Source organism: Strigops habroptila, chromosome Z, assembly GCF_004027225.2.
Source record: "Strigops habroptila isolate Jane chromosome Z, bStrHab1.2.pri, whole genome shotgun sequence".
Classification (NCBI taxonomy): Eukaryota; Metazoa; Chordata; class Aves; order Psittaciformes; family Psittacidae; genus Strigops; species Strigops habroptila.
Genome location: NC_044302.2, coordinates 73,950,772 through 73,965,492, shown reverse-complemented (window position 1 = coordinate 73,965,492; position 14,721 = coordinate 73,950,772). Strand labels below are relative to the sequence as shown.

At 50.4% G+C, this 14,721-nt stretch overlaps 1 protein-coding gene across 1 annotated transcript; it reads left to right on the top strand.

The window, feature by feature from the left end:
- The first annotated feature begins 1,857 nt into the window (after positions 1-1,857).
- Positions 1,858-10,639, top strand: DMRT3 (doublesex and mab-3 related transcription factor 3). The gene is made up of 2 exons (XM_030512957.1): positions 1,858-2,296; positions 9,003-10,639. Exons 1-2 carry the CDS (start codon positions 1,858-1,860, stop codon positions 9,965-9,967), a joined length of 1,404 nt encoding a protein of 467 aa, XP_030368817.1. The 3' UTR covers positions 9,968-10,639.
- The last annotated feature ends 4,082 nt before the right edge of the window (positions 10,640-14,721 follow it).

The following is a 14,721-nucleotide window of genomic DNA, read 5'->3' as shown; positions in this document are numbered from 1 at the left end:
AAGGATTACGGCACTATATCAAACGAGTATTTCAGCCTAAACGCCCGGTGTGCAGCCAAGCGAGAGGGGGCCCCCGGCCCTAACCCAGCCCGCCGCCGCGCCGGGGTAGCCCGGCCCGGGAGCAGCAGCTGCCTGCCCGCCCGCCCTGGTCGCGGTGGCGGGGGCGCCCCGCGGGCCCCGACGCTGCTGGCTGGGGAGAAGGGCTCCCCCCGCTGCCACCGGCGCTAGCACCCCGCTTCTTCGTTTTGCGGCAACGGATTCGCAAGGGCGGCGGCGCATCGTCCTTTACGCGCCCCTTGCCATTTTGAGATGGTGGGGTATTTATTTGCTCCGCCTCGGGTTTTTCTGTCCCCGACGGGGACCCATGCGTGTGTGCGATGCCCCGCGGTGCAGAGGGATGCGGGGCTGTCCGGATACAGTGCACGCTCCCCGGCAGCGAGGAGCGGGAGGTCCCACCGGCGCTGCGGGAAAACGGGCTGTTCCCGCATATGACCGATCCGCCTCCCGCCTCGGTGCGGTTAACCGAGGGGCGCTGATCCTCCTCGCACCCCGCACATGGCCGTGGGGGGAAAGACTTCCCCGAGTCGTTTTCTCCCTAAAAGTAAAAAAGTAATTAGCAAAGAGCCAAGTAATTAAATATAACGCAAATACCTTCACGCCGTGCTTTTTATTCTCTCCGGCGAAATACTTCCCGAGTTTTAAATCTGATTTTCTAGTTAAGCACTCTCGTTTAACGGTTTATTTCGTGTAGCGGTTACAGTGCAGAAGCGCCAGGGAAAAGCAGGGGAGATCTTGGGGCAGCGAAATGGGTTCAAGTCCGAGCAGCAGCCCCTGCCGCGCTGCCCAGCACTGATGTACGGGCAGGCAAACGCTTGCAGGCAATTTGTTCCCCCCGTATTCCCGAGCTGATATTCCTATATAGTTTTTTCGGTAATATATTACATTTGGATTTACACTTCTCGCTGCCGTGTTTCAGCGAGGAACATTCTCGCGGCCGGAGACACAGAAAATTGCCACCCGCTGCATCAGACACATCGAATAGGTTGCCAGCAACCTGGCGTGCCCTGCACTGCACGTTCCTGTCCATCGCCACCGCTTGCATTTAGGCAGCGGCGGTGGCAAGGGCCGTCGTGGCGGCAGCGGCTCCGCGGGTCGTTCTCCGGGCAGCTCCTGCTCTCGGGACACTTCCAAAACTTTGATGAAACTTTGTGCTCAAAAGCTCCCGCAGCGCTGAGCGACGGACGGGTTCACGGCAGCAGCCACACACCGGCCGCCGTTTGTGGCGTCCCGTGGGCTTTCAAGGGACTCCCGCTCGAGGTCCAGACGTCCCGTCTGGGCTTAGTGATCCCGGCCCGGCGAGGACGGTCGGAGCTTGGGTAAACGTCCCAGATTCCCTCGCTTCCAGCCCCGGGCGCTTCTGTCGCCGAGGGGGTGGGAGGGGTGTGTGGTATCAGCGCCGACCCCTCGGCACGGCGCCGGCACCGCCGCCGCCCCCGACGGCAGGACAGACACCCCCACCCCACACCTCCCTCCTCCCTCCCTCTCTCCCTCATCCCCCGGCGGCGGCGGGGAAGGAGGGTGGCGGGGGGTGGTGAAGGGGGGCGGGCGGGGGGCGGGCGGAGGGGAGCTGGGCTCGGTGGGGCGGTGCGGAAGCGGCAGTGTGGCTGCGGCCGGCGGCAGCGCTCTGCCCGCCGGTGCCACCGCGGCGGATACCCCCGCCGGGCAGGGGCCGCGGCCGCGCCCCCCGCGGAGCCCGCGGGCAGAGCCGCCCGCCTCCTCTCCTCCGCCAGCCCGGCATCCGCCCGCCCCTGCGGCTCCCTTCTCCGCCCCGGAGGCCGCAGGGCTCCTCCCGCGGGCATGAACGGCTACGGCTCCCCGTACCTCTACATGGGCGGCCCGGTGTCGCAGCCGCCGCGGGCTCCGCTGCAGCGGACGCCCAAGTGCGCCCGGTGCCGCAACCATGGCGTGCTGTCCTGGCTGAAGGGCCACAAGCGCTACTGCCGCTTCAAGGACTGCACCTGCGAGAAGTGCATCCTCATCATCGAGCGGCAGCGGGTGATGGCCGCGCAGGTGGCGCTTCGCCGGCAGCAGGCCAACGAGAGCCTGGAGAGCCTCCTCCCGGACTCCCTGCGCGCCCTCCCGGGGCCGCCGGGCAGCGCCGAGCCGCCCGCGCCGCCGCCGGGGCCGCCGCCCTGCGTCGCTCCGCCGCGGGCCCCCTCCGAGCTGGCCGCCGCCGCTGCCCTGCGCTGGGCCGCCGAGCCGCCTCCCGCGCTCCCGGGGCCGCTCCCTAAGGCAGGTGAGGCCGGGCCGAGCGCCGTGGGGCCGGGGCGGACGCGCGGGGAGGAGGGAAGGGGCGGCAGCGCCTGGGCCGGGGCCCCGACGGGCGTCTGTCGGAGGAGAAAAGGCGACAGTTTTCCCTCCCTCCCGACGGACGCCGTGGGAAGGGGAAGAAGGGAAAGTCCGGCGGTTGCGCTTTGTAGCTCTTAAAAAGCAAGGAGCCGCAAAGCTCGCAGCTGCAGAGACCAGCGGAGGGGACCGTCAACGCCACCACGGCCGACCGGCTCCCCGACGTGCCGCTTCCGGGCCCGTTGCCCTAAGCCGGCCGGGAAGTGGCCGCATCCCGAGTGGATCACATCGCTCTGCCTCTCCCTGCCCCGCTGAGCCGGCGGGAGCCGGGCTTCCCCCACCTGGCACATCGGCTGCGGGTCCCCGTCCAGGACAAAACCTCTGTAGGGACCTGCGGGTAGAAAGCGGCGCCGGGAGCCGGAGGGCTTCTGCGGGGCATGGAGGGCCTGGGGACAGCAAGGCATGAGCAGGGCGGCCCGGTAGTTCGCGCTTTCCTCCCGTGGCGCTGGCATGTGCCGCCGGGCCACGTCCGGAGCGGTCCCGGCAGGTCGGGAATGCTGACCCGGAAATCGCCGCCCGCAGCCGGCACCTTGTGAGTGCGAACTAACGGTAACACGTATTTCTGGACGCAAAACTAACGGCCCGGAGTGGCCGTCCCCTCCCCACGCTCCGTGCATGAGCGGGACCCGACAGCCTTTCCCGGCAGGGATGCCTGGCAGGGCGCTGACAGCCTCTCCAGTGACAGCCGGCGGCTGCACCCGGTGCCCCGGTAAACCTTGGTCTCTGCGCGGCTCTTAGCCGGGCAGCCGGAGCCCCGCAGGGCGGTGTGGAGTCGGCCTGGCCACGGAGGCGTCCGCCGCGCTCCCGGCACGGGGCTGTGCTCCTGCAGCTGCGGAGAACGCAGGCAGCCTGGCCCGAGGTGGTAGCACGGCCTGTCCGCCGGTGCGGTGAGGTTGGCGGTGATCTGGGGCAGGCTTACCCTTGGCTGGCCCTTGGCACTGGCTGCCCTCCCTCTGCCCTCCCCGTACCCCGCATCTCCGGTGGGGCCGGGGCGTTGGGGTGTCTCCGTCCCCCAGATTTCCTCCTGGTCGCAGCCTGCCGGCAGCGCGCAACCTCTTCTCCCCCCGCGGCACCGTCCGCGCTCGGTCGGGCCAGGGACCGCGGCGGGGGAAGAGGCCGGGGGAAAAAGGAGGGGGGGGAAAAAGCCGCTTTGGGTCCTTCCAGAAAGGGAAACAAATAAACTCCGCCAGCAGGATATAAATCTGGCGGGTAGGAACGGTATTAACTTGCACGCCCAACTTTCCTTCCCCCTGATATATGAACTTCCCAGCTTAAAAGATTACAGTAATCACGGAAGGACAGTGTAAATCGAATCTGATAGCAATAACTTTTGGGGAAGGTCAGGCTCAAGTGAAATGTTACCAAGCAACAGGCATTTTGTTTGCAAAATACAATCAAAGTGTATTGATGAGAAATTTTTCCTTGCCAGCCAGTCAGCACTTTCTGCTAACAGCTTTTGGGAGGGGGAGAACGGAGATCTTCATAAATCAGGGCCAGAGACGCCGCGCCGGCCCCCTCCCGTGGTTCCGTGCCTGCACAGACCTAGCCCGAGCGGTCCCTGGTCTCCGACTGTTGCAGAGTTGGGTTTTTTGGGTTGTTGGTTTTGGTTGGGGTATTTTTGTGTGTGTGTGGTTTTCTCTTTTGTTCCTCGCCCCCCGCTTTTATGAACAAGTGAATAAGTGAGAGCAAAGGAGAAAATGATCTGGGGGGTCGTCCTGTCACCTGCTGCCAGACAGTGTTTAACCAGACAACCTGTTTTATTGCCAACCATCCTGTTTTGAACAGCGGGGCTTCCTCCTTCCCTCTCTATTGAAAACGTCTTCAAAACAGACAGTAATTATTTGCTCCCCTAGCTCACCCCTTTTCTCTCTCTCTGCCCCGCCTCCCCCTCCCCCCCCCCGACGTTAGTCTCCTGGAAGGTTTTTTCAGTATGGAGATGGCATTTCCCGCTGTGCAGTAGAATCACATCTGTTTATTTTTACTCTTGCCGGAACTGGTCATATTGGTGGGACAAGCTGCAAAGTTCTGTTTTGTACAAATAACGCACCTAGAAACTACCCCTGTTGTATCCATCTGTGCTAACCCGGAATAATTCCCCCTCCTGACATTGTGCTCATGAACTTTCATCTCCCACATGAGCGCGTTTCTCTAAGTAATAGTTACCACGGCTTGTAAACAATTAATATAACACTATTACGAGTCTGCTGTTAATGTCAGAGCCAGCCTCTTAATGCAACACAGCAGACTCTCTTTTAGTTTGGGAACAGTGACTAGTTTCCTACAAAATACCGTAGACCTTTGAAGACAGGGAAGAAATTCTGAAGTGAAAGTAATTTTAAAAAACCCAAACAAACAAATACAAAAACAAAAACCCACTCATCAACCAACCAGCCAGAAAAGCACCCCACCCCCCGGTAAGTTCTACACCACCTTCAGTTTCATGGCTTTATGCTAGTTCTGGTATCGGTCCATTCTAATAGAGAAAATAGCAGATGTTTTGGGGATCCAAGAAAATCTGTGTTGTGGAAATTGCTGTCCTAACAATCACACTGCAAGCAGTTTTAACAGAGTCAGCGGTGGGAATATCAGGAAGCAAATTCGGTTCCAAAGTGTTAGACCAAGTTTTCCAGACAAGTTATTAACTTGAAGAGAACAGCTTCTCTCTGTCACCCATCACACTTTTATTTGGCCCCTTTACAATGTTTGACTCATGATCCTTAATGTATAGTCAACGAAAAACTGGGATGTACACTGCTCCAAATTTGTAGCAGCTTTATTTATTAATGTAGGTTTTCCCAAGAATGCATGTACGGTTCTCCCACTGTTGTGTGTTTCATGTCTACCTGCATTTGCACCGCATCTGGGTATGCATCTGTCTTTGCAGGACTATTATTTGATGGATACTTCCCATCATTTGTACCAATATAAAAACAATTTCCCTAGTTTACTCAGAGCTGCCAAAGTGAATACCTGAATGCAGGCAATTTGAAATACAAGGTGTGGGGAAAAAAATCCAAAAGCCAAACAAACCACAAACACAAATCCAAAGAAAACCAAACGATAAAAATTAATAATAACAAAAAACTCACAAAAAAAGCCAAACCAAAATAAAACCCAGAAACAAACAGCCCCCCCACCCCCCGCCGCGCGCCAAACAACACAAAACAGCCCAAACCCACAAATGTAAAAAATGTCTGAGGACAAAATTTCTTTCTTAAAGCCCACAACATTCTCATGTGAAACTTACGAGTGGTGAAAATAAAAAAGCCTTTGGCTAAGAGCAGCGGGTTGTACATTCTGAACACAAAATTAGTATTTTTGTACCTGAAAAATCTAAATATTTGGGATTAATACGCTCATGAAATATTTCTACAATTCCGTGCCCGCATAAGGACATTTATGATGTATCTTCCCAAATAGTTATTTATTCAACGATTCCTGTTTTGTGCCCGTTTTACACAAACAGAGCCCCGATCCTGGCGGTTCCCGTGGGGGGTGGTGACAGCCTCCGAGCACGCTTAAACCCCTGTCCCCCGTGCCGTGACCGCGGTGGGGATGTGGTGTTCAAAGGGGGGGGAAGCAGGGTCGGAACGCGGCCTGCAGGCAGGAAGCCATGGGGAAGGGGTCCGGCAAGCAGGCGGCAGCCATCCGGACTGCCTGAAGCCCCGGGTGGGGCACCTGGGCAGCGGCACGGCGCTGGGGAGAAGAGAAGCATCAGCCGGCACCGGCGGCAAGAACTGCTCTCAGAAAGGCAGAGATAAAAAAAAACACCACGGCACCCAAACTCAGTGTTAACCAGCGGAGGGTCGTCCTGCTTGTGCCAATGGCAGCTTTTGGTTTAAACCACCGAAATCCCCTTCTGTGGGTCTGACCCTGTGCATACAGCATCCTGGCGAGATGCACCACTATGATCTGTGTTGTAGGAGGGGACTGTCCCTGTGCAAGGCTAGAGGTCGGGATCTGTGAAGTCTCCAGATGGTAAAGATGCAAACTTCAGTGAGATGAGTTTTCAGAATTTGAAGAGAATTTTTAGCCAAGTCTCATAAGGATACTTTTAAAGCTACTGAAAACTAAACAAACCTGAAGTGTCTTAAAAATAATAATTTATAAGGAACAGGGAGTGTAATAAGAAGATCTAATCTGATTTTTGTTTGTTTGTTTGTTTTTGGTTTTAGCATATATTTGCTTCCCAGTGGTATTTGTTATCAGCCCATAGAGATACACTGGAGAAGTGCTGTAGCTCTGAAATAGGCTCTACCTGCATGTGGTCCACTTGGTAATATTGGGTACCACAGTGCAATCTATTTATGTGGAAATTAGGACCATCATCTCCCTTAAATGCCTTTCTTAACTCTGGCAAGACAGGACAGAGGTAATTATCTATCCTCAGACTGCCCACTAAGCCTTCTATGTATAAATTGCCCATTCACTCAGATGTGAATTATTCTTAGCATCCCATCTTTTGTAATAAATCCATGATTATGAATATATGAAGGGATTAGTAGGGAAAGATAGTCTGAGCCTCGTATTCTTTTCAAGTAATGGATGACCTATGCTGAAGTCTTGCCACCTCCTCCAAAGTTTTCCAGTTTGCTATTAGCAAACATTTCTCGCATCCCCCTTTGGCCGCTAAGGCAAGACTGATGCACTAAGTGTGTAAAGAAGAGCCTACATACATTGCCTTCTCTGTAATATACCAGCATGAAGAGTTATTGCTGCTCCATTTGCACTGGTCAAAGAGCATAACCAATACAAAAATGGGTACCCAAACCAGGTTATCCTGCTGAAAGAGAAGGGCAAGTTCTTCATAACGGCATCTGTGTTCCTCAGCTCCACTCCCATGATCATCTTTCACAGCCCAAACTAGCAGCATCCCACAGTTCTGTAGGATGGCCCATGATTTCTGCCCGGCACAGTCATCCTCGTGAGGAGAACTTCCCTTTGCCATGCTGTCTGTTAGGCTGTGCTTTGCCAGGATCTCATATTTATTTACAGCTCCCATTCTGGTGAGCATAGTGGCTTCTTGCTCAGCGCAGACTTAATCAGACCCTGCCTTCTCTCTCAAGGTGGGTGCTAACAGAGTTTGACTTGAGCTGATCTGTTCAACACTAAACTTAGACTGCTGCATAGGGAAATGCCCTGCCACTTCCTGGAGTGAGAGGGAGACAGGACTATCCGTAGTAGCAGCAAAGCTCAGGTGATTGCACATCTTTAGCTTGTTCCATCTTGATTGGGCAGGGGTGGTCATCAGCAGATTTTGGGAACCTCTGCTTGCTTCTTATGGCTTCTTTACGTAGTTGGACTGATGATCAGGGGCTTGGGAAACCAAGCAAATATTTGTATTGGTTTCTGCAGATAGTCTTTCATATATATGTGTTCAAAAGCACTGCCCTGTGCAGTTAAAGTAGGCTCTGTCAGCTGCAGATTGGACAATGACCCTTTCCCCAAACATTGATGCTTCCAAAGGAGATAATTGTGCTGTATGAGGAAGGCCAGTAGAACAGTGTTCTTGGGAACACACTGTAAACAATATCAAGCAAGTACAATGCGCCCTTGTGCATAAACTGTGAAAGCTGCCAGCCTTTCTTCTGTTCTTTCTGACAAATAATCTTATTTCAAAGGTTTCCATCCTCTGGCTAGGCATTACCAAAGTGACCAGAGATTTGGGGTATTCGATTTTTGAGTGTCCATCTGGAGACAGTGTGGTCAACAGATTTGTTTTCAGCCCTGTACTCAGCTCTTGGCCTTTTAATTTAGCACACAAAAAGCAAGGTGCCTAGAACGAGGGCTGAGAGAGGTTGTGGAGTCTGCATCCTTGGAATTCTTGAAAATGCAGTGAAGCAGGACACAAGCAACCTGCTCTGTATCTTAGGTTACTCCTGCTTTGAACAGGAGGTTGGACCAATGCCTTCGAGAGGTTCTTCCTCTCTAAACCAGATTTTTCTAGATTCTGTGCTCTAACTGGCCGAGGCATCAGCTGTGCTCCAGGGTTTGGAGGAAAAGCCTGTGATTCTTGCTGGGGAAGGATCCAGTTTCTGCAGAGCCAGACCTGGAATACACTGATTTATTTGAAGACTTCTTTAACCTTCAGCCAGTAGCCATGATGGAGTGGTTCCACCAATGCTATTGAACTCGCAGAGGGAAGTTTGGTCTCCTAAGTGCCATCTGGATATCTTCACCTTGCAGGCAGTGAGATGGTGCTAGTGAGGGAAGTGCTGAAGTTCCTCTGAGAAAGCTTGCGCTTGGGTGGTGTATTGCTGCCTTGTAACCAGTGAGAGAAGACTGAGATAGCATATTTGACATAGCAGAAAAATGACCACTGCTTCCTTTCTTGTACATGGGAGAATGAGACAGATATCTGTAAGGCAGCATAAAATGTCTAAACCAGGCTACATTATTCTTTTGCAGTTTTGTGGCAAAAGGACCTTAATTTTAGCAGGATCTCTGTGAAAAATGCCTTTTTTTTTTTTTTTTTTTTTTAATTTTATTTCTCCTTAGCATCCTGCTCTGCTCACTTTAAGAAGACTCTATCCTCAGATGCCTGTAAAAGCCTTTGGCCTCAATTTTCCTTTAACTTCCCTGCCTTCTCTTTGCAGACGTGAATGAGGAGCGGCTGGGTGATGCTAGTGGAGCAGACAATGCTGAGACCTACAGTGACAAAGACACAGACCAAAGGAGTTCCCCAGACATGACTAAAACCAAAAGTTGCTTCACCCCTGAAAGCCCTGAAATAGTTTCAGTGGATGAGGTTGGTTACGCAGTTCAGAAAAATGGTGGGAGCACAGAGAGCCGTCCAGAGAGCCCCAAGTACCACCCAGAGCAGAACCACCTCCTGATAGAAGGTCCCTCTGGGACAGTTTCTTTACCTTTCAGTTTGAAAGCCAACAGACCTCCGCTTGAAGTCTTGAAAAAAATCTTCCCTAACCAAAAGCCAACTGTACTGGAGTTGATCCTGAAGGGGTGCGGCGGTGATCTGGTGAGTGCTGTAGAGGTTCTCCTGTCCAGTCGGTCTTCGGTGGCCAGTGGGGAGAGAACTACTGCAGAGTCTGATGGTCTTGTCTTGCCTTCCAGTGGGCACATTTTTGAGCACACGCTGAGTTCGTACCCTATTTCCTCTTCCAAGTGGTCTGTGGGCTCAGCATTTAGGGTTCCAGACACACTGCGGTTCTCTGCTGATTCCAGTAATGTCATGCCAAACCCTCTAGCCGTACCTTTGCAGCACCCTTTCCCTCAGCCACCACGCTACCCGCTGATGCTGAGGAACACTTTGGCAAGAAACCAGTCCAGCCCGTTCCTGCCCAACGACGTCACCCTGTGGAACACCATGACGCTGCAGCAGCAGTACCAGCTGCGGTCCCAGTACGTCAGTCCTTTCTCTAGCAACTCGACCGGTGTTTTCCGAAGCTCGCCTGTCCTTCCTTCCCGCTCCTCAGAAGATCCTAGGATCTCAATCCCTGATGACGGGTGTCCTATTGTGTCTAAGCAACCGATTTACACAGAAGATGAGTATGAGGAAAGGTCTGATTCTTCAGATTCAAGAATACTCAACACATCTTCTTAGACTGACATTCGACATGTGATAGAGAAGTGATAACTTGCAGTGCAGCTGAACTACTGGGCCCTAAGAGGAGGGACAGGTACTCTACAAAACCCTCACAATTGTGTTAAAAAGCGACTTTGCTAGGTATTGTACTATAGCAATAAAGACATAACTTATTTAATTTCTTGCACTTCACTGGATAATGCCAAATAGCAATACTCTGGCTTTAGTGCTGAGTGTGTGTTACAAAGGAAGACTTCATGGCTGTCAGTTATGGGACTCTGGAAGACTCATAATGGAAACAGAAACCCAAGGTCTGCTTTGTTCCTTAACTCAGAAAAATGGGGATGTTAAACTAGAATATTTGAATGCTGTTTTATAAGAGAGAACTCCTCAGGACACAAGAAAACAAACAAACGTAGTTCAATTGCAAATGGACTAAACCAGTGACTTTACAATCTAATGCTAGTGATCATCCTTGCAGTGAAAGAAAAGGCAGAAGAAAGAAATATGCACATGAAACTAGCATGAGCTGCTTCTGTGCCATTTGAGCTTGTACGCTTTTCAGAGAAATATTATTAAGAGTTATTCTTTTCCCATTGCTAGGTCAAAACGTGTAATGTCAGTGTAAAACCAATTACAGCTGTGAATTGCATGAAGTGTATTGTGAAATGAACACCAGATTAAGCATTGTCAGGTTAATGTAGCATGCTAAGGAATCTAGAAAAATAAACTAAGATGTTGATCTTGGTTTATGTCATTTATACTGGGCAAATAACACTTCTGAAGATAGAGAGCTGACTAGTCCTCAGCTGGGGTTAAAATGTCCAGCTCCAGCAACTGCAGTCAAAGGAAGCTTCTTTCTCCAAGTCCAGGTTCTGCTTCCCTGCCTTGTAGCTTGCAGCTGGGATAAGGCAAATACTGTCATCAGGGAAGCTGGGCTGCCTTTGTATGTACTGCAGACACTTCCAAGCTCAGCTGAATAAAGCAGAGCTTGCTACAGCCACAAGAAGCAGAAAAACAAGCTCTCCCGGTGCTTCAGAAGCATCTTTTCTTTCCTATACTGTAGAAGTAGAAAAAAAGAAATAGGATGTAATAGCAGGCATTTCTTTAATGTTTAGCCAAATGGCAACTTCTCTTAATCTAGAAAAGTAATGGTTTGAACAATTTATTGCATGATTGCATGCACTGATTACACTGCATATCTTATGTGTGTCAGAGTAATACTAGGAATTGCTTCTGATGAGGAATGCCACTAAACTAATTGTCCACTTAAAAGTTTGTTAAGGTTTTAGTGCCATTTTTTCAATGTTCACAAGTGACTGCATCTGCTTGACAGTTGGCTTTTCTGAAACGCACCTCTGAATGCAGATGAAATGGCTGTCAGACCTGTCAGGTGCATGGATTAGTCCCACACCTCAAAAACAATTGAGGTTGCCCTGAAGTTGGGCTCTAAAGCAGGTGGGCTTATAAAACTGTAATATATATCAGGCATGTTATCTGGTGTCACTGCTGATACGAATGCCTGTGTTCTCATTTGGCGTTTCATATTTTGTAAGGTTTGTGCACCCAGTGAATCTTGCATTTTATAAGTGTACTGAACATGCACAAAAAGGAGAATAAAATAAGGATTTTATTTTCCTTAGGGGATAAATTAACAGAAAGATACTTTTTCTTGCGTAATTTTCTAACCTGTTCAGAAAAGCAATTTGCTGGTAATGCTACAGAGCAAAGACATAAAAGCAGGGGGAAAGAGGAAAAAAAAATAGCTTCCCTTATGGAAGCGTAAATGTGAGAACATCTGGAATTTTTGTAAACACAGAATTACAATTTTGTACTGACAGACTTGCCTGCACTCATGAGGCACTTGTAAACAAATTAATCTTCCAGCCATTCCCAAAAGAAAAGTAATAGGTAACATAGGCTTGATCTTGCAAACAGAAAGGGGATGAGGCAGTGAAATGCTGTGTTCCAACATGATGGAGAAATTAAGCGTCAAAGGGTAGGTAACAGCAGATAGGTCCAGGAGCTCTGTTTTCGAGCTCATGCACCAAGCCGATTTCCCTCCAGCAGAAACCTTTGCATAGGCCTCCTTGTGTACTGGATTAAATATTTTTCCTTTTTTGCTGTTTCTGCTACAGAGAGCGAATTTTCTCCATCAGAAAGACCAAACAGTGGTGCCCACCACAGCTCATAGTGACTTTACACGCTATTGGCCATGGGTTTTCAGAAAACAGAATTTTGGCATTTTGGAATTGGGACACATCTTTCAAAGAAAGGTGACTCTTGGCTAAAGTGAAGCGAATGATTATGCAGAGTCAGTGGCACTTTTTTTTTTTTTTTAAATAATTAGATCTTTTTTGGTAAAGTGTTTCTGAAAAAGCAATCAAGTTATAATAATCCTTGTCCTGTTATAAAATACCTTTTGACCCAATTCAAAATTATCTCTTTTTTTCTTTATTTTGTAATAAAGTACACTTAAATGTGTTCAAGATCAACAAGACAAGTTTTGATGTTGAACAATGGCTGTTGTTTGACCACACAATATTTTGGCTACCCAGAATACTATTTTTTTGTCAAAAATACGGACTGGCCTGCAGCAGTATCTTTGAGAATTCACTGTATTCACGCTGTATTCACAGCTGTATTTCCAGACTGGCACTACAGGCCAATGTGATTTCTTACTTCCAGCTGCCACAGCAAGGCCGGCAGGACGTCTTTGTGCCTGCCCAGAGCAGGCACCTCCCGCAGCCCCTCGCCATGCGGGATGCCCATCACCCACTACCACCCTTGCAGCAAGGGCAACCTTGGGGGGAGGGAGCCCCTTTTGTGCCCTAGGGGCCCCATTCTGTCTCAGCCCGTGCTTTGAGCGGGTCCGCGCAGCTGGCAGCCGCAGGGCTGGTCCTGAGCCCGCCCGGTGCAGCATCCTTTCCCGAGACTCCCAAACCCTGTGTTTTCTAGCTCCATCTTGTGGTAAAAAAGGGTATTTCCTTTTGCCGGAGCAGATGCTCCATATTGTGGAAGAGCTAAGACATGTAGGTGGGGGGGGGTGTGAGGTAAAGCTGTAGGCATTTTGATGGTCAGAAACTCCCAGAGGAAAAAAGCGAATTTAAGCATCCAGAAAGATGGCTTGAGCCTGGCCAAGTCTCTGCTGAAACCCAGAAACCAAGGGGTCCTTTTATTTCATCTTTTCTTTTAGGTGGTTACTAGAGCAGCTGTGGCTTTCCTGGAGCAATAGAGCTTTACCCCTTGTCCTGTGCACAGTTCCTGCTCCTGGTTGAGCAGCTGCTGGGTGCCCTCCCGGGCTGCCCCCCCGGGGTGCCCCGGGGCTGCTTTTTCTCCTGTGAGGCAGGTGATTTCACTGTCAGCTCTCCTGGGTGCACACAAAACCAAAGGCAATGCCACGGGAAGCCCTCCCTGCCCATAGCTCTGCTTGTCGTCGGCCCAGCAGAGACCAGGGCAGTGGGTTCTGCAGAGGCTACCTGCTGCCCCACAGGCATGCTGCTTAATCCCTGCTTGCTAACCTCTAGCTGTGACATGGTAGATAAGGCTGATGATGATGTAAACAATAATGATAACAATTTATCCCTCAGAGGAATGCTGTGGAGAGCCTAATGCGATGCTCACACTCTCCAGCAGCTCACATGCCTGTAGATAAGGGAAGAGCCAGGGTGGGGGGTAAGCACCATGCAATGGGAATATCCTGCCCCATCTCCCTCCTGCCTTGCCTTTGCTGGTGGTTGTGCTGCTCCCCCTGGGGGTCCCTGACTTGCCCTCCTTATGGGTCTGAAGGGCCACCTCTGCAACATTTGTTGGATGCTTGGTGAACAGGCTCACCTCACATTTGTGCTGACATCTTTGAAAAATGACTTTGATTCCCTCAGTATACTGTTTCAGTGATTCATTCTTTATGTGCATTTACTCAGCAGACGTGAGTGGGGAAATAAGATTGATGCTAAATTTATATGTTAATTTTAATATTGAAGCTATCCTGTATTTGAAGAATAAGATCAATTCTTCAATTTCATTTCTTACGTGATATTGCGTATTGTCATTACTGGAAAATAAAATTATTTCTGAATGCATACTATCCAAACTTCAATTTTAGTGGACATATAACTCTGAAGCATCATTCTTCTCCCTTTCCTATAGCAACTAACTTAATACAGTATTTTAACATTCTCGCACTAGTCTGCCACTGGAAGATAACAAAGACAAGTCTTTTCACCCTAAATGGCATTTTGCTTTCGTGCTCCCTGCAGCATTCTGCACTGTCACAGGAAGATTTGGTGCATGATTCAGCAGCACCCTGCAGGCTGTTGCACACATGATGTAACAGGAATCTCAGTAACAAGTTGTGTCCCTCACTAGAGAGTAATTTTGTTCATTTCCACAATAGCAGCAGTGCTTGAGAGCCATAGCCACAGCTATATGCCAAGCATGCCTGCATGCAGGATGAATCCTGACCTTAAGTAGAGGATCAAACTCAAAGCACTACCAAGAAGCAGATTTTGTAGAGGATGGATACAGAGCATCGCACGCACAGAGAGATTTGGCATCTAGAGAGGGAGATGTTCTTTAAGGAGGTCTGCTGCCAGAGACCAGGTTCTCCTGAAGCTGCAACTGAAAGAAAATATTTATGGCGTCTTTGGGAGTGTGGTTTGCTATTTTTTGTCTTTGCAAGCTGTGCAAGAGAGTAAGCTGAGGGGTGTATAGCAGGACCCTCTGCAAGGTTACATCCTTGCTCTGCTGACTAACCTGAGGAAGATCACATG

Coding starts and splice junctions, on each gene's coding strand:
- DMRT3 (XM_030512957.1), top strand. CDS start 1,858: ATGAACGGCTACGGCTCCCCGTACCTCTACATGGGCGGCCCGGTGTCG. Junction 2,297..9,002: donor GGGGCCGCTCCCTAAGGCAG/GTGAGGCCGGGC, acceptor TTCTCTTTGCAG/ACGTGAATGAGGAGCGGCTG.